Source organism: Corvus moneduloides, chromosome Z, assembly GCF_009650955.1.
Source record: "Corvus moneduloides isolate bCorMon1 chromosome Z, bCorMon1.pri, whole genome shotgun sequence".
Taxonomy (NCBI): Eukaryota; Metazoa; Chordata; class Aves; order Passeriformes; family Corvidae; genus Corvus; species Corvus moneduloides.
In genome coordinates, this window is record NC_045511.1 from 66,589,020 (window position 1) to 66,602,564 (window position 13,545).

The 13,545-nt window shown below is 42.9% G+C and overlaps 1 protein-coding gene across 1 annotated transcript; it reads left to right on the forward strand.

Annotated features, from left to right (window-relative positions):
- Positions 1-162: 162 nt before the first annotated feature.
- TMEM174 (transmembrane protein 174) lies at positions 163-11,738 on the forward strand. Its single transcript, XM_032096976.1, has 2 exons — positions 163-7,134; positions 8,069-11,738. Exons 1-2 carry the CDS (start codon positions 6,503-6,505, stop codon positions 8,169-8,171), a joined length of 735 nt encoding a protein of 244 aa, XP_031952867.1. The 5' UTR covers positions 163-6,502; the 3' UTR covers positions 8,172-11,738.
- The last annotated feature ends 1,807 nt before the right edge of the window (positions 11,739-13,545 follow it).

The following is a 13,545-nucleotide window of genomic DNA, read 5'->3' on the forward strand; positions in this document are numbered from 1 at the left end:
TAATGCTGGGCCTCTGCTAAAGTAGTCTGAAGGGAGTTCACTGCAAGAACATTAAATGCTCATCTTGTTCTGTTACAGCTTCAGTTTCTTTTTATAGCTGTTCTTTTTATTATGAAGGCACTAAGTAGAAACCAACTTTTTTGATTATTTTAATTAAATATGTTTGGAGCTTCAAAAAAAGGAATAATTAGGAAGTGTTTTTATTTCTATTTTTGCGTTACTTTTGTGGAAAATACTTGTTATTGCCTTAACAAGTACTCTGAGAGCATTCACAAATAGGGGTGTTAAGATTGGTACCAAAGATGCCATGAAGAGCTTCAGTGGTTACCTTTTGGTCTGCCTGGTAACAAACACTCTGTATTTAGACTATCTCTGGTCCTTATGTAAGTATAATCCCCATGAAAATCAGTTTTAGCTGCAGTTAAGAGCCTGAAGGGAGCCCTGAGGATAGTTAATAGGCTAACAGTTTAACTGTGGTAATGACTGGTTTCAAGGGGATTATTCTGCTGTTTTATATCATCATTCGTGGATTATACAGAAAGTGCTTATTGTGTCAGAGTGAGTGCCACAAAGAAATGGTATCTTTGAGGTGCAGACATTACTTATCAGCAGATGCAGGAGAGGCGGTTTCATGGAAACCCATGCAACAGATATTTTTAATTGACACAGGACTTGACAGACTCTTCAGAAATACAACCCTCACCTCTGCCATCCTGCTGCAACCCCAGAGTACTGGTAGTACCCTGCCTTAAGGTTCTATTTTGTGTTTGTTTGCACCTGTTCCCAAACTGAAGGATTAGCTTGTAGTAGGTAAAGATAATTAGGAGGAACTGAGTTACTGCTAATCTTTGACATTTTATGGCTTGCTCTGAATGCTGTTTGAGAAAAACAGACCTGATTCTGTGCCCCTAAATAGAAGTGGCAGAGCTACTCTTTGGGCTTGGTTCAGCCTGGTGAACTTGCCAGCATTAAAACTTTTAACAAGAGCTCACTGTCTTGTTCAGTGAGTCTCTGAACACCTGTGTGCTTTGGGCCCTCAGTTAAAACTCAGCTTGTCATCTACCATGCTGAATTTCAGACAACTTGGCTGTAACAGAATGCCAAACTATGAATTAAGAACTTAAATTCCCTCCTGTGCCTAGGGAAAGGTGATTGCCTTGTGTCACCTTCCTATGAATGTGCTTCTCACCTGCTGAGTGCTTTAGAGAGATGTTCAGGAGCTCCTGCATTTGCCATTTATTTTCAGTTCTGTGTCATTCCCTCAGTCATGCTAGGACAGCTCTTTGTGCAGCCACACAAAAACAAACCAGCCGGCGAGGGAGGTATATTTAGCCAGCAATAGAGCTAGGGGCTTATGCATGCAGAGTAATGAGCAAACACAGCACAGAGGGGGATTTAGTATGTGGGAGCTGATTAAACTGGCATGACTCAGCTGTGGGAAATGTCTATATGAAGAAAGGGAATCCACAAAAGCCAGTAGTCATTTTGTCCTCCTTTCTCTGAAACATTTTTTACCTAGTGAGTTTTTCAAGATTGTACGCAATCTTCAATACAAACTATAGTTTTCCATGTTCATGATTATTTTTTTTAGCTTTTGCTCCTACTATTTTAACAGTGGGGCCCACTGCCATGCATGATTCATGCATAAAAAGCTTTGTACATGTCTAAGGAGCCTGTTACACTCTCAATTTATCCTTATATTACATAACAAGAACAGAAGCTGGGATATTTTACCTGAAAGATCCCATGCAGCAAAGACCCATATTAGCTTTATGCTGTTGTCTGGAACACTCATTTTCTGAAAAGGCTAAATATCAAAAAGTGTTTAAACGAATCTGGAAATATTTCACCATCTTTTTTTTAAAAAAAACCAGTTGCCTCTGGTGGCAAACTGCAGAAATATTAACCTTTTCTGCTGCCTGCAATTTGCTCAGTTGATTGTTCCCAAGATGTACCCAAGAGACCAGGCAAATCAAGCAGAATATGTTGACTCATCTGAGTCCTCTGTAACAGAGACATAATCTTGTTTTCCTTTAAGGTTATTGTGTTTTGATCATCTACTGCTGAGTCTTCAGTGTGGATCACTTTACTTCTAAAAAAGTAGTCTTCACAGAAACCATGGTTCAGAAAGTTGCTGACCTGACTTCAGACTCAGCACCTGAGTTTCCTGGGAAGGATAGGTGTTACCTCTGAAAACAAGGAGTGAAAACAGAATTTACGTCTGTATATTTTGCAAAGATGCTTAGGAAATAGATTGGTTTACAGCTGTATTAGCATCTTGTGTTTTTTACTTAGAAAATCATTACTTGCAAACTCAGTGGATGTGCTGGATGCATCTCCATAAACTGCTCAGCGCTGAAGGAGTTAACATAGCCAGTGCCTACAGTATTTGCTTACTGTGTTGTTGAATCTGTGGCAGCAAGGTCAGAAGAGGTGAGTAAGAGGCTAGCAGGTCTGCCGTCACCACTGAAGGCTACCACTGGATGAACGGCATTAGAAGGAGGAATTTTTGATGTGGGGAGTAGGAGTGAAATGTCTGTATTAGAAAGGAAGCAACACCTTGTAAAACTATAAAAGTAGCTTAAAATAATACAGAATAGCATTTTTATTGAGGAAGTGAGATACTTTACTGTCCCACTAATGGTGCTATAACCCACCTTCTGCCCTAAGGCTGGCTTAAGTGTTTGACATACAAATGCTAGGAGCAAATCAAGTTGGTTACTGATTCACACGTACTTAAACAGGCAAAGTGGGAGGTAAAGGTTGCCTGCCATCTCTAAATGAAGTTACGGTCTCTCTTCCTTGCTGCCTGCACTGACGTTGCTCTGCTTCTAACTGCAACAGTGCAATCCTTTGGATATGAGAGGGATTGACAAAATATAAATGAATGCCTTTTCTCTAGGAAAAGTCTTCCTGCATCACAGCAGCTAAAAAAATGAACGGGTAACCCATCTGAAAAACTAAGATTGCACAGATCTTTGCAATGTTGCTATGTTTTTGGGATAGCAGCACTTGCTGGATTGAACCCACCCCATCCTTGCCCTTTGTGGTTTGTGTTGCTGTATCCATTTATCCCTTTTCCATCGTATCTTCAGAGTCATAACTTGTAGGGCCAATACCTCCACATTGCTGCAGTGAACATGCCAGACTTCATCTAGATCAGTGCTCCTCTCTCTATCACACATGCATGCATCTGAACAATTAGGCATGAAATACCTTCATTTTGGTGTGCCTGCTCACAAGACAACATTCCCTGGAGCATATAAAGCCACCTTGCTGGTAAACGCAGTTGTGGGCAGCAGGCTGAACCTGCTCCTCACAATTTATTTATGCTTTGAGGCTGGCAGTGCAGTAGTTCAGGGGTGAAAGACCCACTCGCAGTGGTTCTTCATGTACTGCTCTTACACACGTAATTCATGTTTTCCACTAAAGATGTAATGTGCAGTTACCTTTCTCTTGGAAAAGTCCCACTAAATCAAATCATTGGCTCCCTAATCTCCATACAGTTGAATGTTTCATTATGGAGTGGTAATTTGTACTTACTCATTTTAAAGCTAATCAATGTGCAATACCGTGTGTTGTGCAGCTTCTTTTGCGTGTTCTTTGACTAAGTCCCTGCTTATGTTACTGGCTTGTAAGAAAATAAAACCTTACTACAACAGGCTGATAATGTGAAAAACTATGTTAAAATAGGTAACATGAGGAGACGAAAAAAGTGATGAAGTGAAGTGATGGCCTGTCAGTGTTCACTAGGATGCCTCTTGAAACAGGTTAGAGAACTGAGGGGGTGTAGAGCACCTGCTTCCAGTAGCAAGCACTGCAGGAGAAGTCTTCATTGGTAATAGAAAATTAGGTGGAGGAACAGAAAGCAAAATGGTGGTGCTTGTGTTCAAAGGTAAGTTCTGAAGCAGATGAGAACAAAACTGTAGTGAGATCTGAAAACAGCACTCATTCTGAAAAACCTTACTCTGACCAATTTTCCTTGGTTTCACAAAACTGTTTTGCTTAGGAGTCATACCAGGTAAAAAGGATGTATTTAGTAAATCAGCATTTTAAGGTGAGTCCCCAGAACACACATTTATTGGCAAAGAAAAGCACTGGTCTTAAAAAAATCAGTGTGATCCAGTAATCTCTTAGGACCTTGACAGCTGCCTGACTGCAGCATTACCATTCTCTGGGTGAATAATTGGAGAAATATGGGGAGGCATAGAGGAAACTGTCTTACAAAGAGGGGACAGTTTACAGGGAAAGGAGTAATTTTAATGCAGATCCTAGCACACCAAATGGAGAGTGTTTTCCATCCTGTTTTATAAGTTCAAGTGGCATATAGCTTTGGAAAAGAAAAAAGAAGCCTATGTTCTCCAGCTCTACTATGCACTTGCTAAACAATCATGAAGTCATGTCCTAGACCAGAGGCAAAGAGACAGCCGTGGGATGACACAACGCCCAACTCGGAAAACTCTGATTCCAGACAGGATCTAAGGACTATTCCATAGGATTGAGGAAGTGCACTGGCATGATCCCATTGCAAATAGCAGTTGCAGAGTTCTTGAATGAATGAAAGGAGCAAGATGACACTACATCTGTATAAACTAATAGCTAGACAGCTCTTACAATGTAGTGCTGCTTTTAAGCGGATGTTGGAAAGCCTGAAAGATTCAGCAGTGGCAAGAATGATTCATGGTATGGAAAAACCTGACTTGTAAAGAGCAGTAACAGTTCATTCCATTAAGTTTAACAAATGTAAGGTTGAAGATGACTTAGACTTTGGCTATAATTACCAGTAGAAGGACAGTTTATCTAGTATTTCAGCACTTTCTAGTTTAGTTGTCATCATACAAAACCACTGCATTGCAAGACTGGTCTCTTTGCTCAAGAGTTGCAGAGAATCCTGACCAGACTTAGTGTTGTGGGATAGGCTGATCTTGAGTGTATTTGTCAGAAAATTTGTTGACACCATGGGTAATAGGACCGACTCAATAATGCTGAGTTTGGAAACTTAACAGCTGTTTTTTTAAGGAATCCAGCACGAATATTCTTCAAGGTCTATGTGCTAAAAAATGAGAAAGACATCTGCAATTGCATTCAGCTTCAGTTCTGAAGGTGCCAAATTTGGTGAGTAGCCCTTTCCAGAAGAGAGCTGTTGTCACACAACAGTTTGTTTGTTGTCTTGTTTGTGTTTTGTGAATGCACAGTGGACTAAAGGCACTTTTACTGACTTTGAAGAAGCAGTCTGAAAGATGAATTTTTTAGTTCTAGAGCTATTTTTAATCTTATAAATCTCAGGATAAGCTTGCTCCCCCAAAGCTGCTGGTAGCAGGAAATAGCATTATGTGTTCTACTGCCTGAGTAGTAATCAATGTCCTGTGTATAGTACCCTGCCATGCTAGTCAAAACAGACAGAGTACTTGGAGATTTTTCCTCAAGGAATTGTACAAAGACATTCTACCAGAACACTCCAACAGCAATTACTTCAGTCTGAAACTGTTAGGAAACAGAAAATCTCAAAATTCAGTGATCTATCTGTTTAGTGTATGAGACATAAGTTCAGCAGAACAATTCATTGTGATATGAAGAAATATCCTAGGTACTTTTGAGTACAGGATAAGATTCCCCACTCTGTCAAGCTTAGCATAACAGGAGATGCTTTCTCATTCCTGCAGTGATGTGCTGTGCAGGGTATTTGGACATTATTCTGTATAAACCTTAAAGAAGGTGTGGAAATCCCACAACAAAAAATGTCCACAATTTAGGGGAAATTACAGGGTAATTATGCTACCTTCAACCAGCTGGAAAGTTTTGGCTGGCCTGAAATAACGTTTCTCCCACAGCCAACAGCTCTCCCAGGCTGTTCAGTGCTCACCATCCTGTTGCCACTTACCCTCCTGCTTGCCTAGTGGTTGTCCCAGAAAAATATCAGAAAGTCTACTTTGATATTTTTTTAAACCATGAACTGCAAAATGAGCTGCAACAGGCGTCCAGGCATGACTATATATGTCACACTTCAGAGCATGAAAAAGCATTCCTACCAATGGCCATGTGGAATTTTCCTGCAGAAAATGGAGCAGGAAGTGGAGAGCAAGGATCTCCTCACTGCTGTTGACTAAACATGTGCTGTCCATATGCTGGATGCATCAGCTAGCTGGTGCCAAGGAAAAGCTGTGATAGCTCCAGCTTGCTTTTTCTTCTATCCAGAATGGGCGCAGTATCATGGGTGCTAAATTAAAGAAGAAGAAACACAAAGAAACAGGCAGCCATGCAGGGGTGAAACCATTTTGGAAGTGATGGTGGTAATTCAAGAAATCTTTGGTGATGGCTTCAGGCTTCACTTCCCAGACCTTTATTCTTCCAAGCAAAATTTATTCTTTCACGTGATGGACTCTGTTAACCATACACATGCAAAGTTCTTGTATAACTAACCTGAACCTTCAACTTTAAATGCTCTGCCAAGTCCTTTACAAGCCCCCTTTCTCTTGTGGGAGAAGATACATTATACTCAGTAATGGAGCAAAACAACAACAATGTAGAAGATTTCTCCTTGAATGTCTTTTCTGTCACTCCTTGTCAGCCAAACAGATCTGATGCCCTTGTGTCAGATGGGGATAAAGCTGGCACAACCCTGCTCTTTTCAGGTGTGTTTTTGGGACTGGTGGGGATCACTTTCACTGTGATGGGATGGATAAAATATGATGGCATTACTCACCTGGAGTGGACTCAGTTACTAGGGCCTATTCTGCTGTCTGTTGGGGTGACTTTTATTCTGATAGCTGTTTGTAAATTTAACATGCTTACGTGCAAGCCCTGTAAAGAAAGAGAGGAAAATACGTCGGAACTTGACCAGACTGCAAGCGGACAGTCCTTTGTCTTCACCGGCATTAACCAGCCTATAACTTTCCATGGTGCCACAGTGGTGCAGTACATCCCTCCACCCTACCCGTCCCAGGAAGGCGCTGCTGTGAGTCCCAGCTACCTTCACCCGGCACTCAGCTGCTGCAGTGCTGTTCCCCCCAGCGCCTCGCCGGTTCTCAGCCCGGGTTCTCCTCACTTCTGCCCTGCCTACGCCCTGGATAACCTGGCTTTTACTGGAGATGAGAACTACACTACTTACCCTGCAGAGAACACCAGGAATCAGAGGTACATCTTTTGAATAGTGTGTTTGGACACAGGCTTCTGAATGTTTTAAGTACTATACATGGTTTCATAGGAAGCTACAGCTAGTTCAGGGTATTATCCTTCCTCAGACTTTTTTTTGTTTTTGTTAGGAATTTTTCTTGCGTGAGGAAACATACTTTTCCTGTAAAGTGTTTTTATACAATTTAAATTTAAATTCACTTAAAAATGCCTTTCAATTTTCAGTCAACTAAATGTCTTTTAAGATATATATGCTCCTGTTTGTGGTGGTGTTTTTACGCTTATCTTACTTACCACCTTTAGTCTATTATGTGTACAGCCAGAGGCTTCCACTCAAATCACAACACATGAGTCAGCACACAAACAGCATTTCTGCAACAATGCAAGAATCAGTCTGGTACCAGATGCTCTCGCTCCTGAATACGCCTGGTCACAACATGTTCCTCTCCCACTGTAACAACCTTCCAGCCCTTCCACTTTTCATATTTTTGAGGCGTAAACAAGATTGCTGTTGTTGCACAGCAGTTTGTAGCTGCTCAAATTGTACACAAAATAATTTTATATAGTTCTTTCCTCTAGGAAAAATATTGTAATTATAGGAATTACTCATAATTATATCCTTTCTACAGCACAAGTCACTGTTAGTTCATTTATCAAAGTCTGTTTGAAAAACTGCTGACTGACCCATTGTCCTCAGCAATATGGGTGACAGGCATAGGGAGGGCGAAGACAAAGGTCACCTCCTGACACTTTTAAACTTCATGAAAAAAAACACAGGAAACAGCTGAATCTCAGTAGAACTTCATCTCACAGCATTTTCTCAAGAAGCCAGGGAGTACTTTGCCCAGATAAGGCTGGGAAGATGAAGCACTGATATTACTTGCATGTTCTGTGTTTGGTAAATTCTTTTTGCATCTGCTCCTCTTACTCTTTTCAGGCCAGAAGACAGTTCTGATGAGCCAGAAGGACTGCTGGAAGACTATGCCTGTAATAACTTGTCCCCTCCACGTTATGAGGAAATATACCCTCTGTCTTCATAAAATCATCACAGACAAGAGACAACAATCCTAAGAGATGCCAACAAGAATCCAAAAAAATCTTTTCTTTAAATACTTGTGTGATAAGACAGTGTGAGCAAGATCTTGATATTGACACACAGTTCAGTATCACTGAAGATATTTAACTGATCCCTTCCTTCTTCTCTGTCAAAGTTCACTAGCTCTTTGCGATGCAGCTTAATAGCAGAGCTATTAATTATTTAATAGCAAAACTATTAATAGCAAAACCATGAAACTCAACGATATAAATCTATATTAGGATTCCCCAACAAGAAGCTTAATTTTCAGACTTGCTGAAACCAGCGTGAACTGTGAAAGCACAAGATGTTTGTGGAAGATCATGATTGCTCCTGGACATTCAGCATCTTTAGAGAGCACTTGATTTTCTCTTGATGTATTTTCATTCTTAATTGCTTGAGAAACTTCAAAAGTGCTCAAGTGTCTGATCCATGAAAGTGAATATTATGTCTTAATTTTGTCTGATTCTTTAGACTAGCTTACTCATTAATAAGTCCAGTCTACATATTAGACTTCTTCTGCTTGGTTTACCTGTACAACTCAGTCCTGTTCCACAGCCCTGTCCTGTAGACATTCTTTGGAGCATCCTGCTTGAGACAGAGCATCTCAGAACAGAGAAAACAAATAGTGACTTCTGCCCACTTTTACATAGATCTCTAAGAGATCCTGCATGCATCAAATTCAGTTAGTTCCCTTCCCCACCTGATGGGAGGTCTCCCACCAGTAGTCTAATAACTACTAGGTTAATGTCACTACAGAAAATGGCATCTTTCTGAAGCCTCTACAGAGGTGTGTGATCCTACCACTGTTAAGGACTGACAATCACAGCTGCTGCACCCACACTCTGTGGGAGGGCTGTGATGGAACATCTGTGAGGTCCTTTCTTATTTGAATGTGGGTCTTAGGCACACAACCCAGGCTGCACGTTGCCCCCAGTGTGGGCTGTAGTGAATGTTCTTGCTCAGGTTCAGGTGGTTCCATGCATTGAATCCACAACAACTTGAGATTAGCTTATTTGATTAGAGAATGGTGTTGCTGAACACTAAGACTGTGGGTTTGATTCCTATATGAGGTATTCACTTAAGATTTGGACTTGATGATCCTTGTGGGCCCCTTTCAATTAACAATATTCTGTGATTCTGTGAAATGTATTTACAGCTGTATTTAACAAAGGATAAGGTGTATTAGCTCTGAAATTTTGCCATCCAGAATGAAGATCCAAAAAAGCTTTCCTTGGGAGCTTTTTAAACCCCAGAGCAATGACAATGCCATAAGTCCCTACATTTTTATTTTATTTTTCCACATATATTTCAGGTTTTGTTTTTGAATGTGCCTAGAAGTGCGTCAGAGCTGGACAAGCTAGTATATCATTATGATGATCCCATGTCTTAGTTCGAGATAAAATAGGAGGAAACGTCCGAAATTAATGTGTCCTCTAATAGAAGGCAGGTTTCAGCAGCCCCTACCCACCAGGTTCAGAAAGAAATTTCTTGGAGGAAAGTGAAAAAAACCTGTTTATTTAACAAGCAAAGTCCATGCAGGAACAAAATGAATGATGTTAGATAATGAACCTTTTTGTTGTGGAGAAAACGTGGTAAATTCAGAGTCCTTTCTGTAGGTGTGGCTCTGCTCTCTCCAGAGCTGGGGTGCTGTGTGGGCCCCTCTAGGCCGCGGTGTGGGGCCTCCTGGTGGTGATGCTCCAGACCAGAGCTGGACAGTCCCAGGAAAACTCCTTGCTTCAGCTAACGAACAAGAAACTAGCTAAAAAGTGAGAGAATGCATCTCTCTGCCCTGCTGCAGAGCTGAGAGCTGGGGAGAGAGCGAGCGAGTTATCTGTGTTTTTGAATACAGGCCGCCTTCCCCTCTCTCTCTCAGATCTGTCTTAAAGGTGCAACCCTACAATAGGGAATACAGTATCATACAGTGACCCCAGGACACCCTATTAGGTTTGCCTATCTCCCTCAGAGGGGTCAAACCAAAAGCTGATCTCGGCTCTCACCTGCTGGAGTGGGCACCACAAAAAACGCTCCAGAGGGCAATGGTCACTGTCCAAAGTAACCAAGCGGTGCACTGCTGGTGTGCCTGCAGGTCAGTCTTCTGGCCTGGCACAGCACAGCTCAAACCAGGTGTCCATTATGGAAGGCATCAACTTTCTCTTACTTTGAACACAGCTGTCTTGGCTCTTGCCAGATTCCATCCATTTGTGATTGATCCCATACCTGGGTGCTGGAGAAGCTTGGCATTTGAGCACAGATGGTTGCACACCAACCTGATGTACCTGACAGCTGGAAGTCTTAGAGTTTCTTTGCAGCTCCTTTAGCAATTAGGAGACATAGCTCTGGATGGAGATGTGCATTCAGAACACTGCCCAGCTGCATGGACCTTGCAGGTGCACACCTCCCTGTCCTGTATACTTAGAGGTTGCCAAGGAATAAAGCATTTGTGGGGAGCACAAAAAAACCACTGTGCTCCACAGTGATGGAAAAGACATTGACAGTGGTCGTATTTGGGACACATCATTTAAACAGACTCAAAGCTGGATTAGCAACTGCAGAAGCAGCTACTGAACAGTGACTGCAAACTTTGTGTGAGGTTTTTCTTGTTAGAGAAATATGGGACACACTGTTTTTCAGCAGTGATGGCCGGGTGTTAGCAGGTAGTTGGAGAAGGGGAGGCACGTGTAGTTGGAGAAGGAGAGACATGCTGTGTTCAGCATGACCTCTATGGGATTGAGTGAGAGAACAGAAGATCTAAAAATAAGTGCAAGTTTCTCTTATGGAAGTGTCTTTCTCCTTTTCTGGAATTTACACAGAGGTGAGCTCATCCTCCCTCCACAGTAGGAAACTGGAAGGTCCCAAATCCCCAGTTAGTTCCACATGGACAGAGCCCTGCACTTAGCACTTAGTTCTGCTGACTCCAGCAAGCACTGCAGTAGCACAGGGGTCAGGCTTGATGGATCCAATTGCAGGACTGGGGTCAAAATTTCTGCCCAGTCACCCTCCCCCACAACAAGAAAATTCCTTCAGTCAGACACCACAGATTTTTCCTGCTGCTCTTTCCTCCTGCCTTCCCCCACCCCCCCCAACATAAATTTCATGAGGTAATCATATCTTTATTTTTATTACATCAAATCATACAGAGTAAATATAAGAAAACCCAGAAGGTTGCACTGTGGACTCCATATTGATTTAAAGTTTACTTCTAGCAACACTATATTCATTGAAAATAATTGAAAGAGCCCTGGGTTTCTCTTTAAAGAGAAGATTGAATATTAAGTTTAAATAGTGACATATTGAAATGATCTTGACTCGTCAGATGAATTCTGTCTGAATTCTGTGGGAGTCTTTTCATGCTCAACAGATATTTGAGAAACTCCAGGGTGATGACATTTCCCTGTTGTACTGAGTGCTGATCATCAATTTTAAGAACAGAGAGAAGTTCTGTAAAGGCTTTTTCTTCCTTCCACCTTCTACTTTCATCCCTTTTTTTTCTGTTTTAACAGTCTTTTTAACTTTAGGGTTTTGGGGCTTGTTGGGGGGGGTATGTGTGTTTTCTTTGTTTTTAGGATTTGGGGGCTGGGTTTTTTGTGTTTTACTGGGATGTAACCATCACATAAATTCACTTCTTAGCCCTATGATTTCTTTCTGCCCTATGATGAGCAAAAGAACAAACCTTTTTGGGTGAGTCTTCAACCAAGGTGAATTGTCACAGCCTTAGATTATACTGGTGTAACTGCACAAAGCACCTGGAAGACTGTATTTGAGATTTTTCTCAATCCACTTTTAATTTAAGCTGGTGCTTTTTAAGCAAAATTGCATTCTTCCACATTGCCTGCAATGCTAATGCAGACCTGCAGAATGCTGGGGTTTTAATAGTTTAAGGTGTCTTGCATTCTAGTCATAGTGACAGAACACCGTATGTATTTTCAGCTATGTAACCCTGCATGGGTTCTTGGGATTTTTCCTAATATAACTCTATTTATAAGATTTTGATCATAAACTGGTTAACATATGAAATCAGTAGAGCCATGTCTATTGATATGAAACTGAGCACGATCTATTCATTTCAGTAAAAACTCTGCGCAGAGCTTTTCTAAGTTCGAGGAGCTATTTCCAGATACTGAATGCCACATGCTGCAGCGTGCAAATTTCTTCTCAGATTAAATCCAAAATCTGCTTTTTAACACCGGCGCTGCCGTATCTGCGAGTGAGTACGGGAGTACACCAGGCACCGTTCTGTTTGCTGTGCTTTAGCAGCACTTCCCACAGCAGCCGAATTTCACCAGCTGTTCCCGTTCCCGACCCGGGTACTCCTGTGCGAGTGATGCTCCCCAGCGCAGACCACGCACGGGCGGGGGCGCTGAAGTCCTTCGAAGAGCTATTTTTAAACTGAATCGGGATTTAGGAAATCTGGGTCTCCGGGAAAAAAAATAAACCTTTAAGTAGGGCTCGTTCCTCTCCAGAGAGCCCTAGTGACGCACACGGCAGGCCCCAGCGCGGCGGCCCCTCCCCGCGGGGCGGATGCTGCAGCTTCCATCCCGCGTGGAGCCCGAGCCCCCGCTCCCGCGGGGCCGTGTCCCAGCTGGACCGCGGCCGAGGGGCTCCCCCCGGGCCGGAGCGGTGAGTGCCCGGCTGTCTCGCCGCGCCGGCAGCGCCAGAGGATGCCGGGGCCGCCCGGGCGCAGCCGCGGCCGCGGAGATGCTGTGCCGGCGCGGCAGCTCCGCAGGCGCCGCCGGTGCCTGCTCTACTCACCTGCCCGAGTTAAAACTGTGTGGGTGTAAGGAGATCTGTTCCCCCACTGACTCGACGGGTGTCAGAAATGCACAGCCGACACTTTGTAAGCGGCCCCTCGTTGTGAGACACCCGGCGTTTGAGCCCGGGGAGCCCAAGCTTTTGTCCTTTGCTACGAATACTAAAGATGAAAAGTATCCTGTGCTCTCTCACAACCAAGGGTTGGCTTATTCAAGAAAAAAATACTCGTCGTGAAAGACCCAGTGAAATCGCCAAAGAACATTGTACCCGTCCCCACTCTCACAGCAGGAGTGGAGACATCTGGAAGGACTGCACAGTGCACTCACATGCACCTCCATCTCCTCCTCCTCACCGCTGTGACCTAATGGGACAGGCTTCTGTCTGCATGAAGGAGCAGGGGGGAGTCCAAGGGTCATTTGCGAAGAACTAGGGCATGCTGTTCGTATACAGAACCTACGGTAGTCTGTGCCTGCTGCAAGTATCGTTATTGGCTCCACTTTAGCTGTCAGGGTGAATAGACATCAACAGGACATGCTGAACATCGCTGTTGCTGCTCCATCCCCAATGTGAATCAGTGTGTTTGTCGG

Coding starts and splice junctions, on each gene's coding strand:
- TMEM174 (XM_032096976.1), top strand. CDS start 6,503: ATGGAGCAAAACAACAACAATGTAGAAGATTTCTCCTTGAATGTCTTT. Junction 7,135..8,068: donor GAGAACACCAGGAATCAGAG/GTACATCTTTTG, acceptor TACTCTTTTCAG/GCCAGAAGACAGTTCTGATG.